Source organism: Anopheles merus, chromosome 2R (assembly GCF_017562075.2).
Source record: "Anopheles merus strain MAF chromosome 2R, AmerM5.1, whole genome shotgun sequence".
In the NCBI taxonomy this organism is placed as follows: domain Eukaryota; kingdom Metazoa; phylum Arthropoda; class Insecta; order Diptera; family Culicidae; genus Anopheles; species Anopheles merus.
This window is the reverse complement of record NC_054082.1, coordinates 13,130,013-13,145,560: the sequence shown is the minus strand read 5'-3', so window position 1 is coordinate 13,145,560 and position 15,548 is coordinate 13,130,013. Positions and strand designations below refer to the sequence as shown.

At 50.3% G+C, this 15,548-nt stretch overlaps 3 protein-coding genes across 13 annotated transcripts in view; 2 read left to right on the top strand and 1 right to left on the bottom strand.

Annotated features, from left to right (window-relative positions):
* LOC121589779 (MAGUK p55 subfamily member 5-A) overlaps positions 1–12,317 on the top strand; it is a 32,458-nt gene extending 20,141 nt beyond the window's left edge. For 10 of the 11 annotated variants that reach the window (XM_041908906.1, XM_041908904.1, XM_041908905.1 and 7 more), the window contains 10 exons: positions 1,724–1,854; positions 1,949–2,793; positions 4,410–4,613; positions 7,902–8,094; positions 8,163–8,377; positions 8,460–8,801; positions 8,890–9,775; positions 9,850–9,981; positions 10,049–10,230; positions 10,321–12,317. In XM_041908906.1, the coding sequence (XP_041764840.1) occupies positions 1,724–1,854; positions 1,949–2,793; positions 4,410–4,613; positions 7,902–8,094; positions 8,163–8,377; positions 8,460–8,801; positions 8,890–9,775; positions 9,850–9,981; positions 10,049–10,230; positions 10,321–10,500 (3,310 nt within the window). In that variant the 3' untranslated portion in view covers positions 10,501–12,317. The remainder of the gene's footprint in view (positions 1–1,723; positions 1,855–1,948; positions 2,794–4,409; positions 4,614–7,901; positions 8,095–8,162; positions 8,378–8,459; positions 8,802–8,889; positions 9,776–9,849; positions 9,982–10,048; positions 10,231–10,320) is intronic. The other variant, XM_041908911.1, reaches the window with a different exon arrangement.
* Positions 12,318–13,028: 711 nt separating this feature from the next.
* LOC121589962 (breast cancer metastasis-suppressor 1-like protein) lies at positions 13,029–14,255 on the top strand. The gene is made up of 3 exons (XM_041909257.1): positions 13,029–13,356; positions 13,437–13,681; positions 13,746–14,255. The coding sequence occupies exons 1-3, from the start codon at positions 13,158–13,160 to the stop codon at positions 14,010–14,012; spliced, it is 711 nt and encodes a 236-aa protein (XP_041765191.1). The 5' UTR covers positions 13,029–13,157; the 3' UTR covers positions 14,013–14,255.
* Positions 14,256–14,267: 12 nt separating this feature from the next.
* On the bottom strand, positions 14,268–15,019 carry LOC121589963 (probable 39S ribosomal protein L49, mitochondrial). The gene is made up of 2 exons (XM_041909258.1): positions 14,898–15,019; positions 14,268–14,832 (listed from the first exon to the last, which is right to left on the bottom strand). The coding sequence occupies exons 1-2, from the start codon at positions 14,988–14,990 to the stop codon at positions 14,365–14,367; spliced, it is 561 nt and encodes a 186-aa protein (XP_041765192.1). The 5' UTR covers positions 14,991–15,019; the 3' UTR covers positions 14,268–14,364.
* Between the last annotated feature and the right edge of the window lie 529 nt (positions 15,020–15,548).

Here is a 15,548-nt window from a genome sequence, read left to right as displayed (position 1 = left end):
CGACAATAACAATGGGGCGCTATTTCTTCATTAAGACAGGCAGAAGCAGAGTGCAGGGCGGCCGTGTTTTGAATGAATTACTTTGCACACACGATCCTCATTTTCTCTACAGCGCACGCTGGGACGTAGAGCAAATTTGCAGTTCCAGCTCAGTGGCGTTCCTGCCCAGTGTGGAATGAGGTAGTAAAAGGTGAACGTGCGGACACGACCGAACTGAGTTTTTGGGAATTTTCCTCGCAACTCCCCAGGCAAAGACTTGCTAACTGACTGGTGGAAAAGGGAAAAAAAAATCCCAGAGTCTCGGGTCATAAAACAATAAACAATCATAGCAACAAAATCGGGCAGACGAGCGAGCCGTCCATTTCGTGCGGGTGGAAGTTCCCACCAGGGAAGGCGCTGCTCCGGAGGAAGGCGAAGCGCAGCTAGAAGTTCTAATGTCACTCTGGGATCTTTCCGATCCCAGGGCTTCCAGAAAGAACGGGCTTGAAAGCGAGAAAGCCACAGCCAGAGTCATAATGCTCGAGAGAGAGAGAGAGAGAGAGAGAGAGAGAGAGAGAGAGAGAGAGAGAGAGAGAGAGAGAGAGAGAGAGAGAGAGAGCGAGTGAAAGAGAACACCCCGCCCTAAGGTTGTGGAACGCTCGGTACGGGAAGATGGAAGCGAAGGGAGACATAATTTAACATTCCCACACCGTTGCACAGTGGTGCGTGCAGATGGACACAGGCAGGTAACACACACACAGGCACCGGTACCGGGGATGATGATGGGACAGGTTCATTTTGTATGCCGTCACGAGCTTGAGCGAGCCTTCCCTTCTTTGCTGCGCTGGGGGACGCTTGTTACTTCCGTCTCAAGATCCCGGGGTTGCTCTGATACGTATGTGTGTGTGTATGTATTGGTGGCAATTGCCGACTCTAGAACACGGGCAGACAAGAAGCTCTAAGTGCGCGTCTTGCGCCGTCTTCGTTACACTCGCTATCCCTCCCGTGTTGTTGTGCTGTCCTGTGCGTCCTCCACGGCAGAGCCGTAACGTGCATTGCCTCATTGACCAAGAATGCGGTCGTTATGTGGAGTTGTAGCATTTGTTTTTTATCACTCTTTCTCGCTCTCTCTCTCTCTCGTTCCGTTGTGTTCTGATCCCTTCGAAGAAAACAAGACACGGTAGGGAAGACACACACAGAAAAACACGCTTTTTGAAGTCCCTTTTTTTTTGGTTGACTCACGCAAAACAGATCTTAAAAAGGGAGGAATCTTAAGGCATGCGGCCAGAGCGGGCCTACACACTCATAGAATACGTATTTAGAGCCGCAAGTAACAGAACTTTCATTCATCATTTGAACGATCGCATGATCATCCCTCGTGTTCGGTTTCCTGCTGTTGTGTGTTCACCTTTTTTCCCCTCAATCAACTGTTGTTCGATAAATATCTGAGGCAAGTGAATGCAAAGTCCACACAAAATTGAAAGCGAAGACCCTAAAAAGTCGTTATCTTCGTTCTGGGGGAAAAAGGGCACAACAGGATATTCCGAGAATGGGAGCTTTTGTTATCTTTTCCCTGGTGACTTCCAGTGTACGGGGACGATCTTCTGGATAAGATGCCTTCTGGCAGACATTCTGACTTTCTGACGCGGGGTTTTGGGAAGGACCTGTACGATCAACTTCAACTTCAATGACATAAAAAACTAATGTAAATCTCCTCGTTTTTGTTTGTGCTTCCTTTCTGCAGGCCTCGCAGACGCAGCGGCTCCAGCATCGTGGTGCTGGGCGGTGATGACACCCTGAAGCCCTCCATACCTATTGATGACTATCAGGAGGACTTGGAAATGTACAATATGTTAGCGGCAAACCAGGATAATGGTAAGGACGGGGTAGCGCCTATCCCCGGCGACCACACAATCTGCGACCGCTGTTACTAAACCGGCTTCTCCGGGGGGTTCGTTTTTCATTGTAGGACCACACCGGGAAATGGCTGTCGATGTACCTGAATCGTTCATAGCCAGAAACAAAACGCCTCCGCGCTATCCACCGCCACGCAGCACGGTGACGGCGGCGGCGGCCAGCACACCGGCAACACCCGCGTCCACCCAGGTAAATCACGTTTCCAACGCAATGCCACAGGTTGCGAAGCACCACCACCACCAACACCACAACCACCATCATCAGCAACAGCAACATCCAAACCATCATCTTCATCATCATCATCATCCACCTTCGTCGGTGCATCACAACACCCACCATCATCACGGTGGTGGTGGTGGTGGTGGCGTGTCACTCGAGCTGGAACCGCTCGATTCGTACAGTGAGCGGCACCTGTCCTCGCTGGACAGCAGTAGCCAGGAGTACGTGAAGAAGGGTATTATCAGCGGGGGTGGCGTTGGCGGCGGCGGTGGCTCCAGCAAAGCACCGTCGTCGCTCGGTTCGGTCACGAGCGAGTTCGAACCGTCGCTGAATGGGTTCGGGCCACTGCACGGCAAGCACCACCACCACCGCAGCACCGTCGGCGGTGGTGGTGGTGGTGACTTGCTGCGCGGTTCGCTCAGCACCAACCGCAGCCCGTCGCCGTCGTCGTCGGGCGATCTCGGACCGCCCGAGTACGATGTGGGGCCGCACCGGGAGCTGCCGGTCGACGTGCCGGACAGCTTTGTCGAGATGGTGAAGGGGCCGCCCCGCTATCCGCCACCCAAGCCGCTGATCATTAAAGACGCGATCCGTAAGAAAGAATCATGTTCATCCAGCGAATCGATTGATAAGCCCAAACCGCAAACACAGTCACCGTCGCCGCCGGCGCGAAACGAGGTATAATTGTTTTTCTTTCGTTTTCGTTTTCGTTTGTTTGTTACGTTTTTGTTCCTTTCCTTTTACCACCCCTCAGAAAGCCCTGTCCTTTCGATGTACTTCCTGTTAGTCTGTTTTGGGGAGCTTTTGTTTCCTGTTTCCATTTAGTATTCTTTCCAAAAAACAAGTAAATTCAACAAACACACACTCTCACATACATATTCACGTATCAACACGGTTTTCCAGGAGTTATGATAGCTGTAGGACACTTAATTGACTCCCTCTTACGTGAAATGAACCTAATGTAGTTGGGAATTGGACTCTATTGCATCCTTGTTGGACAAATCCAATAAGAATTTGCAAGGAGCCTGTCCAACAAAGGTGCCATAGAGTCCAATTTCCATCAAATAAGGTTCACTTCCAAGCAGATGGAGTCAAGGAAGTGTCCCACAACTATGAGAAGCCCTGGAAACCCCTGTATCAAGCATGCACCCCGGCACCTTTAGTTTTTAAATGACTCACACGATCTGAATGCTCCTAAAAACGGTACACCATTCGTACATGAAGTTCGATCACACGATCATGTTTAGTTGCATCTTTGGACACAATTTAGCGTAGTTAAACACTCCTCTTACAACATTTTTATTTTTCAATTACATTACATCTGTTCGGTAGATCCAGTATTTAGTTATTTATTGACGAAATTTAGCTCTTAGTTTTGTACTATACTAAGTAGATATTTTTTGTGAGTTTCAATATTTTTGGTAGACTATTTAAATAATACAGAGCAGAGTGATGAGTAGATTTGGTTATACATTTTGAGTTAATTTCCTTTTATGTTAATTATTCTCAGTCGCTATCTAGAATAGAAAAATCTCCACAAGAAAGCTTTACAAGTGATATCACAAGATTGTTTTTTAAGTCAAATTTTTATTAAAAGTGCCGTCCATGTAGTTAAATCAATGCTTTTTGAATAATTACATAAGACACTAGGAACTGCTTTTTTTGTTAGACTTGCCTCGTGCTTTATCATATCTGAGCGATTAGTTTTTTTGTTCTTATTTTTTATTGCCATTGATAAACATCCAAAACAATACAACCACACACAACTCATGTACCAAAACTTTTCCTATGTTTATTTAACGTCTTTTTTTTGTAAACATTCCTTCCCACCATCTCCTCAACGTTTCGCCCCGGGGGTTTTGTTTCTTTTTTTTGTTTCGCGTGTGAATATTGCGTTAAAAACCAAACGAAGAAAAGCACTACCAAGGAACGAGTCGTCACCTCTATACTTCGTCCAATGGAACGGCGTAACTTTAGAAGCTCTTAGAGAGTTCATTTTTTGTGTGTGTGTGTTTATCCCTTTGAAAAACAAGAGAAAGAGACCCTATCACTCGTTAATTAGTAAAGGCGAAGTACTCGGTGCAGAAAGTACTTCCCCACATCACTGTGTATCACTCTTTCCTTTCACCGTACTTGCCGGTTTTTAGTGTGGTGGCGTGTGTGCAGCACAATCATTACCAACCTGTAGACAGAACGAGGAGCAAAACACGCATTGCATCAATCACGGGGTGCGGTGTGCAAAAGGCAAATCAAAGCATTAATGTGTTTGGTCTTCTTTCCTTCCATTGTATTAGCTCAATGGCTCGTCGAAACCGGTGCCACCGCCCCGGGATCATCTGCGGATAGAGAAGGACGGCCGGCTCACCAATCGCGCACCAGTACCAGCTCCACAAGTGCCAGATCGTAAGATTGTGCCGAACGCATCATCACAGCACCAGCATATCGGCCAGGTCCTGGAACCGACCCCGGATCAGTTAGATAGCATTAAGAAGTTCCAGGTGAGTGTACGAGCGACGAACCCTCGAACATCAGCAACGATGAAGATTTTCCGGTGGCTGGGTTGTACCGTTTCCGGTAGAAATAGTTTCGGCACCTTTCGGATCGTCTCGCCGACTCCATTAGGGTGTGGTGACACATTAGCGCCCACACGCCAGCTAACGACAAAAGTCATCTTTTTCCGGCCATTAGAGGCGATCGTCCGCGGGACGTAAATTGTCTCGAATATCGGTCGGTCGATCGGTCTGTCGACTGTCTCCGGGTGCGGGCTACCCTACTAAACGCACCCCATCGCGCTAGAATTGACAAACAAACTCACCCCTCCGCGTTTGGTACGCACACTACTGCACACGCATACATATACCTGTGTCGCAGGGTGACAGGTGAAACTGCTATGCACAAACGTGTCTGTGTGCGTGTGTCGGTCGTGTCGGATGCATTCTAATGGATGTGTGTGCATGTTAGTGTATATCAGGGGTATCACGTCGGCCACCGTGTTCCCATGTTACCGATGCATACAAAATAAGAGCATCCGCACCTGAGACCTGTGTGTGCAATCAACCCCATTGGAAATGTCGCCTACTTTGTTGCGTACCGTACGCAACCGTCAAATCAGACATAACAAAACTAAACAAAAAAACTGCCCTCCCTTCCCATTGTTTACATTGGAGCAATCGAAAGATTTGAGTGCTTTCGTTGCTTCGTCTGTGTGTGGTAGTGTTGTTGCTGTTGGTGCATTTTACATGAACATGTAGTGTTGTTGTGTGTTTGAAATTGTTACCATCTCACTAACGCGACAAACAAACGGTGCGCTGTGTTTTGCTGTTGTTTGGGACATTATTGTTTTCCAGCCCAGCCAGTTTTTGTCCAGCCACGCGTTTCCGGCCCGCGGGAGGGCTGCCGTGCTTGTTGTTGTGTAGCTCTCTCTCTCCTGCGTTACAGTTTATACAACATTTCCTCCCCCCCCCCCCCCCCCCCTGCCAACACGCCAACAGGTGTGGAGCAAGGTGGAGCAATTTGAATTGCAATCCATCCCCTTTTTTGGGTTGCAACTCTTTTTTCGAACAAAGCGCGTGGACACAGAATCGCCGCACCAAAACAAACCCTCAAACCCCACTCTGGACTGGGTCGTCGCATTTCCCACTGTCGTCACTGCTGTATGCGTGTGTGTGTGTGTGTGTGTGCGGGAAGAAGCGGGTCGTAACAGCAGCAGCAGTAAAAAAGGGGGAAAAAGTAAACCGACCGCGGCCCGATGTCCGATGTACGCCCGCGATGCGAAAACTGCGCGACAGTATCATAACAACGGTGCTTGCGTGCTATTACCGGTTGTGTGACGGTGGTGACGGCGGCACTCCGGGACAGAACGCCAGCCCGACCGAGAGCTCTGTGTGTAGGCAACACTGCGTGGAATGCGCATCTGAATTTGAGCGTGGAAATACGATCGGAAACGAATCAAACGATTGCAGTTTACATCCTCCCATGAACTCACCCCCCCTTCTGGGTGTGGGTGATGCCGGGAAGTGGAAAGTGCTTCCCGTGCGATAAGAAAGTGTGTGGCACGCTGTAAAAAGTGTGGTGCGTGATTCATACGGTTTGGTTTTATAAACGCGCCATAAAACCGCGCGATATCGCGCTACGATCGTAATCGGGTTTCCAATTGTTGTGTGGCTGTGTGTTCGACCGATAACAACGAAAAAACTCGCAGCAAAGCTCGTCGATTCGAGTTGCTCTGTTGGGTTTGAATAGTGTTCGATCGGGCTGTGCTCCGGTCCCCGTGGTTTACTTACTGTTACCTGCACTTAAATGTAGCGGAAACCCTTTGCGCGAGGGGCGCCCCGTGTAAGCTTTAAATCCCTTGCAATTACATGCGCCATCTGCCCGGTGTGTGTGTGTGTGTATGTCACGTACGCGCGAGAATATCTATCGATCGAAGAAAGAATGGATAATTAAATTACCCCACTCTGAAGTGTTGGCAACACCCCGCGGGTCCATCATCATCAGCTGTGTGTGTCTTTTTTTTTGCCGAAGGTTGCCTTGATAAGACGCGCAGCGCAGCACATTGAAGAATTTGGGCCGCATTTGCATGCGATTTGGCACGTGCTGTGTTCCCGTCGGAGGCTAAACGGCCGGACCGACCAACGGTGATGTAATTCCTATTACCGGAACGGCCGGTTTTCTGTGTTTCTCGCTGTTGTTGTTGTTGGTGTTTCTATGAGTGGCTGAATTCGCACACAGGTCCGGCGCGCGCGTGTTCTCTTCAGTGCGGTTGCGAGCGTCACTCGACAAAGTCACCCGCGATCGTGAACTTTCCGCCGCTGGTGGTTGCTGTGTGCGGACCGACATCCGAATCAACCCTGAAGAATCGCTCCTTTCCCCCTTGTGTGTGTGTGTGTGTTTGTCGGTTTGTGCACGAATTTTGTGCAAACTGGTTAGGTCAGCTGGTGGTGCCGATAATTGACTTTCTATTTCTGAAACCACCGTCTCCATCCGACAAACCATTTCCAACATGGCGACTGCTCACTGCGACTGGTGGTCAAGTTGAGAGCCGTCCGTCGGAGCGCTCCCACCTGGGGCACACACGTAGTAGTAGTAGCAGTAGGCTCTGGAGTGTGGGTTGACGACACAATCTCGGCGCTTGCGACGACGTCCATCCCACACACACACACACACACACACGGCACCGCGAAACCCCAAAACCAGTTTGTGCGGGAGAAATTCCCCGATAAGGGTGGATGCCGACGCAGCCGTCCCAAACAACAGTTCCCGACTTTTTCCGGGTCGGTGTGGCTGTGCTGTGGTTCGATAGAGTTTGCTTATAAAACCCCAATCTTCTTCCCCTAGTGAGTAGATTTTCGTAGAGCTTTTTGCAACAAACGCGTTCGTGCGTTTGCGCGCACCAAGCGCAAGTGCAGCGGCAGCACAAGGTTCTGACCTTGGCCGGCCGGCCGTGCTCGGTTGCTGAAAGCGGTGAAAACCGAGGCGATCTCCAGCCGATCGTTTAGCCAAACGCGATCGTGCTTGGATAGTGTTGGCGGGGGAGATAGTGTGGGAAACGCGCGATACGGCGGCGGCGGCGGCGTCTTGCGATCGAAGATGCTCGACCGTGCTCAACAGGCGGGGCCAGCGGTCAAGGGAACGAACGGTGGCGTTACCCTTGCCCCGTCCAACTTGCTTTACGCGCAACGGCAGGCAAGTGTGCTGTGGGGTGCTGTGTTTGTGTGCTTTTGCTGACAAGATCGCGCTGCTGTAGTTACTTTAAACTAATGAGCTTTCCCCCACCGTCGTTACAGGAGCAACTGCGACGGCGAAGGGAGGACGAGGAGCGGATAGCGGCCCAGAATGACTTCCTGCGGAACAGTTTGCGCGGCTCGCAGCGGCTCCGCGCGCTGCAGGACAACCCGATCGAGAAGCCGCCGGTCGGCGTCGACAACGAGGCGTACGCGGACGATGAGGTGGTGGCGGTGGCGGCGGAGAAGATTATCGGTACGTCACTGTCGCGCAACCAACAGAATCACACCGAATTAATCTACAATTGCACAATACACACACAGGGTACGGCGAGCTGGTGGCGGCACTGCAGCGACTCCAGGGGCACCTCAACAAGCACGGCCTGGCGGCACTCGCTGGCAGGGTGACGGCAGCCCAGAGCCTGCTGCTCGGTCCGGGCATCGCGCGGGCCCTGGCCGTCCGGACGGCGGTCCTCGAGCGGCGGCGCCCGAAGATACCGAACCCCATCTGCCCCAATGCTCAAGCGCTGGCGAAGGATGTAAGTGCGCAGCCGCACAAATTTGCATGAGCGAGATTGTAATGCGCAAAACGTTTTGCCGCCCTTTGCCTTCTTCTTCCAGTGCGTCGAATCGCTGGCCCAGTCCCGCTCGCAAACCGCGATCGAGCTGTGCGATCTGCTGTCCACGTACGAGATGGAGGGTCTGCTGCTGGCGCACGATCGGATCGCCTCGACCACGGACCGTTCGCCGATCGCTTCGTACGGTGGCAGCCCGATCACCGTCCCGGTGCCGCTCGGCACGGCCAGCAACAACACCACCGCCAGCAACAACACCACCACCAGCAACAACAACAACAGCATCAACAATAACACCTTGACCAGTGCGGTGAAACCGGCCACTGTCATGCCATCAATTCCAAATAACGCTAGTTTAGTGAACAATAACAATAACAACATCGCTAAGGTAAGAGGAATTCACCCGCACCGTGTGCTGGGGCAGTAAAACTGACCGGTATTTCCTTCCTTTTTCCACCTTCCCACACACCTTCCAGAGGGAACCAATGAGTGTGCCGCTCGGGGTGCTGCGCGACGGCAGCCAGGACCACATCAAGATCATCCAGATCGAAAAGTCGTCCGAGCCGCTCGGGGCCACCATCCGGAACGAGGGCGAAGCGGTCGTGATCGGGCGGGTCGTGCGGGGCGGCGCGGCCGAAAAGTCCGGCCTGCTGCACGAGGGCGACGAAATACTGGAGGTGAACGGGATCGAGATGCGCGGCAAGTCGGTGAACGACGTGTGCGCCCTGCTCGGCTCGATGACCGGCACGCTCACGTTTCTGGTCGTGCCGGCCGGCGTACCGCAGATACTGCCCGGGCTCGGTATGCGCGATCCGCCCGTGCTGCACGTGCGGGCACACTTCGACTACGACCCGGAGGACGACCTGTACATACCGTGCCGGGAGCTGGGCATCAGCTTCCAGAAGGGGGACGTGCTGCACGTGATCTTGCGCGACGATCCCAACTGGTGGCAGGCGTACCGGGAGGGCGAAGAGGATCAAACGCTCGCCGGGTTGATACCGAGCCAGTCGTTCCAGCATCAGCGCGAATCGATGAAGCTGGCGATCGCGGGCGAGGTGGGGCTGCGCACGCGCAAAGACATCAACGGGAAGGCGGGCGGCGGCTCGACCCTGCTGTGCGCCCGCAAGGGCCGGAAGAAGAAGAAGAAGGCAAGCAGCGAGCATGGGTACCCGCTGTACGCGACCGCCACCGCGGACGATCCCGACCCGGAGGAGATACTCACGTACGAGGAGGTGGCACTGTACTACCCGCGTGCCTCCCACAAGCGACCGATCGTGCTGATCGGGCCGCCGAACATTGGGCGGCACGAGCTGCGCCAGCGGTTGATGGCGGATTCGGAGCGCTTTGCCGCGGCCATTCCTCGTAAGCTCGGTGCTTTCGTAGTGGAAAGCATTGTGTGCTTAATTAATGATGTTTTTTTTCTCTTTCTCTCGCAGATACGTCACGAGCTCAGCGGGAGGGCGAAGTGCCGGGCCAGGACTATCACTTCATCTCGCGGCAACAGTTCGAGTCGGACATCCTGGCCCGCAAGTTTGTCGAGCACGGTGAATACGAGAAAGCGTACTACGGTGAGTGTGTGCCTTGGCGCTGTGTTGGCGCGGTCCTTCCTTTATTAATCGGCTCCATTCATCACAGGCACATCGCTGGAAGCTATCCGAGCGGTGGTCGCTAGCGGCAAGATATGTGTGCTGAATCTGCACCCCCAGAGCCTTAAGCTGCTGCGCTCGTCCGATCTGAAGCCATACACCGTGCTGGTGGCACCGCCCAGCCTGGAAAAGCTGCGCCAAAAGCGGATACGAACCGGTGAACCTTACAAGGTCGGTATCATCGACCTCTTTGGCGTGTAAAATTGTACCGTTTTTTATTCTTTTCTAAATTTGCATTCCTCCTTTCTTGTGCCCCTGTAGGAAGAAGAACTGAAGGAAATCATTGCCACCGCACGCGACATGGAGGCACGCTGGGGCCATCTGTTCGACATGATCATCATCAACAATGATACCGAGCGGGCGTACCATCAGCTGCTGGCCGAGATCAACTCGCTCGAGCGGGAACCGCAGTGGGTCCCGAGCAGCTGGCTGCACAACTAGGTACCATCACGGCACAGAAGCTCGCTCGCCGTGGGCATACTAGCAGCTGGGCTGGCCGCAGCTGGCTAGGTATAGGGCGGGATAGGCAGGATCTTACTGAGGATGAAAGTCGATCAGTCCCAAGTAGCACCGTGGATTTATAGGGAAACACCACATTTCGTTAGGGAAGCTATTGCAGCTGTATTGGGGAAGAACGGGCTTACGGACCCGTTCGAACAAATCAAGTACAGTGTAAACCGTAGGTAATCACCACCAAATTGTCCAGAATGTCGGTGTTAAGACCCGAAGCGAATGTTCTTACCTAGACATCCTAGCGAAATCGTCATCTATCGTACGTCGTACCCCCTCCCCGTTTAAAACTCAATAGATTCTTATTATACATATGCATATAGATACATATACATATATATACATACATAAATGTACGTATCACTATACTTTATTGAGCCTTGTTATGTTATCTTTTGTCTTACTCTCTCGAAACACACACGCACACACAGACAGGCTCACAGCCACACGTACACGGTGTGGCACGGTTTAGCGAAGGAATGGTCTGTCGTTCTGTGCAACGATTGCCCTTTCCTCTGTTGGCTCTATCGACAATGGATAAAATTTTTGTAGTACTCTCTCACTCACTCACTCTCTCTCTTTCTTTCTCTCTCGCTCTCCCTCTTCTAAGCATACTTTGATACATTTACTTTACGTAGTAACCAATCGTGTATTGCACGTTGTGAAATCTGTGGTGGGACTCAGCAAGAAACAGATAGAGAGAGAGAGAGAGAGAGAGAGAGAGAGAGAGAGAGAGAGAGAGCTGAAGACATATTGTGGTCACAGGAATAGTGGGGTTTTGTTATACATTAGTGAATAGTGTTTTGCTTTTTTGAGCGAACGCGAAGGAAATGGCATGTCGTTCTGTGCAGGGACTGCCATTTTCCCTTCCCAGTAGCTCTGTGCGTGTGTGTGTGTGTGTGTAGTGTAGCCTTTTTTGTTTTAGAATAATAAATGTTTTATTTATCTAGAGTTTTATGTGGCAAACCCGACGTGGGAAAGGAAAGGGAGGAAAAACAGGGTTGAGTAAGAGGGAAATGGGATGGCTGCAGTGGGAGGTGTAATATTTTTTTTGTCTTGGTTGTCTTTTGTTTTCGCAAGGAAGCATTCTATTGCAACTTAGAAAAAGACACGAGCAGTAAAACCCGAGTACACAATAAAAAAGCAATTTCTAAATGTCGTAACAAATACTATCAATCCCGCGTAGAATAGATGGTGGGGGAGAAAAATGAGGCGATGTTATAGAAAGGCAAAAAAAAGAAAAAGACAAACGTAAAACAAAACAAACAAACCCCCGGGGAAGATGAAATAGGAAGTAACGCAAAAATCATACAGAAAAGAAAACCAATGTAATGTAGTTACGGTAATAAAATGAACAAACACAGCAACAAAAAGAAACAAAGAAGAGAAACAACAACAACCAACATGTAGAGGAAAAAGTATATTGATGAAATGGTATGTGAAAAGATGTTGTTAACGTTGCGAGATGAAAACAACGGAAAGGAAAACATATATAGAAAACAGTTAAATAATCAGCCGCAGCAAGCAAGCAAGCAACCCGCCCGCCCCATGTGTCAGAGACCTTAGTGGAACGATTAGTACGTACTTGGAGAAGGTAGTGAGTCCAAACATTCACACGAAAACAAATCAAAATAATTATAATGCGGCTGCCGTGCGCCGAACGGTTCGATTCCTAGGAACATTACATTGCGCGGGAAAGCAAACAAGTCCTTTTCCCGCCCTCCCTTTCTTCTTCTAGACAGAACAAATAAATGCAAATGAAAAAAAAAAATAATCATAATAATAACGTGTGTAGAACCAAGTACCAAGTGCGATCGTAAGCGATCGTAGTTCAGTAGTTTTCTTCTTTTGAGGAGCTCCACGTGCACGCGCGCTCAAAAATATGGATGACATCAACTACAATATGTAAGAGATTAAAGGGTTCCACGTGTGCGCCTTGTACGCACACGTGCTATAGAATATCGTAGAGTTGGTTGTAGGATTCTTACGGGTCGAACTATATTGAGGATTACTGATGGTCAAACAATCTAGTGTAATGGGATAGGGAATGCCAAAAACAAAACGACGTTTTGTTCGTATGTTAAAGTAAAGACTTGTCGAACTTTTTGGGTAATATTTTTGGGGTGCACATTATTAAGTTGCAAAAAAAAGTGGTTACTATACCGTGTATAAAATTAGTTTTTTTAATGTAATTTTATTCCTAATTTTACTCATAAATGACGTGCAAATGAATGATAGTCCGTGAATAAACAATAAATTACTTCAAACGCCTTTTCTTGTTTGCTTTTCTCGGATGGATTACGCGAAACAAATAAAAAAGCACTTTCACAATCCGAAAATGTCCCAAACGCATTAACGGCTGTTTTGAATTCGAGCCGTTTCCTACCCCTCGCCAAAAGCTGGCGAGCTGTCAGTGTGCTGCTGTCAAAGTGACGCCATCGCGAAAACGGGGGCAAAAAAAAATAACAGACAGTGCGCAAGCAAGCCAGAGCGTAAACAAAGCGCTGCTGCCGCGAACGGAAAACATCCAAAAAAAGTGAACGAAATTCTACGCTGTGAACGTTTCCGCCCGGGGCCCGTTCGACGCCATGCCGCCTGTAAAAACCGATGGAGACAGCGACGGGGACGGCGATCTGTCCGGGGCCGAGTCGGAACGGTCCGGATCGAGCCAGGGCCAGGACCACGATTCCAGCGCGGAGGAAGCGGATGAGCCCGATTCGGACGATTCGTCGGAAATGTCCGAGGGGGAGTGCGAACGAAGGCGCACCAACTGCCAGGACAATCTGAGTAAGTGTGCGGCAGGGGCGGGGAAGTGTATCAATTGTAATAATCGGACGATCTCTTTGCCACCTTTGCCACCTTTGCAGCAAGCCTGGAGAAACAGTTTGCCATCCTGAAGGAGCAGCTGTACAAGGAGCGGATGGTGCAGGTGGACCACAAGCTGCAGCAGATCCGGGGTGGCCGGTTGCAGGACTACTTTGTGCCGCTGCAGCAGCTGCAAACCAACATGGACAGCCGGAAGGAGGTCGCGGAAGTGATGAAAAAGTACCGCGTGAATAACGTGAAGAACAAGTACGAGGGTGAACTGCAGGCCTGCTACCAACACTTTGAGGTAAGATTGAACGACAACGCAACCCGCCCATTCCTCCTATCAACGATGCTCTTTTCCTGTGCAGAGTGAGAAAAACCTCGCCATAGACGCGATTAGCGACGAGCTGATGGAGAAGGTGCGCCGCCTGGAGGAGGATCGGCACAATGTCGACATTTCCTGGGCGGACTGGGGCACCAGCACCCGTACGGCGAAGGTGCGCGGCCCGGGCCGCAAGAAGGCGGTAACCGTGTCCGGCCCGTACATTGTGTACATGCTGCGGGAGGAGGAAATTCTCGACGACTGGACGGCGATTCGAAAAGCACTGAAACGATCGACGGCGGCCGCTACCTGATATTTATCATAGTAAGTATTCCAAACGGAGGAGAGAGAGAAAGAGAGAGAGTGTGTGTGTATAGGGCGTAGGCGGTAAAGTTTTGAACGGCGTATCTTTCCCGTATCGGTACGGTCTGCGAGTGTATTTTCTGCAATAAGCAATCCTGCTAAAAGACTTAAGGTGTGTACATCGTGGAAAGGATAGCGCGATCAATCATGAATTTCTTTTTTACATTGTATTAAAATTAATATGAAAAATCGACCCGAAATCCGATTTCCTGTCTCACCCATCCGAAGCATCGCGTTTAAGCAAGTTAGTCACTAGAATGCACGCTTTATTTAACCATTTGCCGATAGACCGCACCCCTTCTTCACATTCCCTTCTCGAGCAGGAACTTTTCCACGAACGCGACATGGTCGCCCTTCAGCTCGATCTGTCCGCTCATCTCGTTCACGCGCGTAATAATCGGCCGGTTCAGCTGGCGCTCGATGTGATAGCGCAGCTCCGCCTCCAGCAGCCATATGTCACCCTCCACGTGCCGGATGGCCGTTATTCGCCGCTGGCCCCGGAACGACCGGCGCAAGTACACCGGTAGCATGTGATTTTTCGTCCGCTGCACCACATACTTCAGGCCGGGCTGGGGGTTAGCCGGTTTCCAGCCCGACGGGTACGCGTCCTTCGCCGTCGGCTTGGGCACGGTGCGGGGCGCAAGCAGCCGCTCGACATACTTCCACTCGGGCGGGTTCCGTACGACCTCCACCTCGGGATACTGGGCCAACTCACCGACCGGTTCGGACGAGCGGAAGGAAGACCATCGTACGGAGGCTGCTGTTACATTCTAAGAGGAATAGAAGGAGTTAATTTCATTGCATTACTGGTGAGTATTGTGATATCTGCACGTACCTGTACGGGTTTCGGGAGGTGGTGGTTAATAGAATGCAGGGAAACGATTCGATTTAAGCTGAATGTTTTGCTGCACACCATGCGAAGCGCCATGATTACGAAAACAAATGTGTTTGTTCGCGTCGCACACTGACAAGCGCCACTGTCGAGGTCGGAGCGTGTTCGCGTCGGAATGAAAAACGTTCGCCTTTTCCGACAACGTGACGTTTGCATTTTAAAATGACAGTTGCGCTGTTGTGTGACGGTAGGGGAGCAAAATTAATGTCGGTTTGTTGGAGATTAAATATAAGAAGGGCGTTTAAAAGATATATTTTACAATGGATCAATTATTAAACAATGTACAGGTTATATTTTATTGTGTAAAAGTTAACAATAATGAAAACATCACCAAATCGCTAGTTATTTTCCGTCATAATTAGGGACATGAAGAAGTATCCTTTAGAATAAGGCACTGAATCCTTCCCAATCTACATTTAATTTAACGCTTACCGATTGCTTCAAATAATTTGTCTCAAAATATGAAAAATTGATTAAAATATTCTCGTCAAATTAGCTCTTTAATTCGGAATTATCTGCTGTTGATTTATTTCTATTAACGATTCCATCTTCCTCCCACCAAACGCTATAAGACACCACACAGACACGTAATAA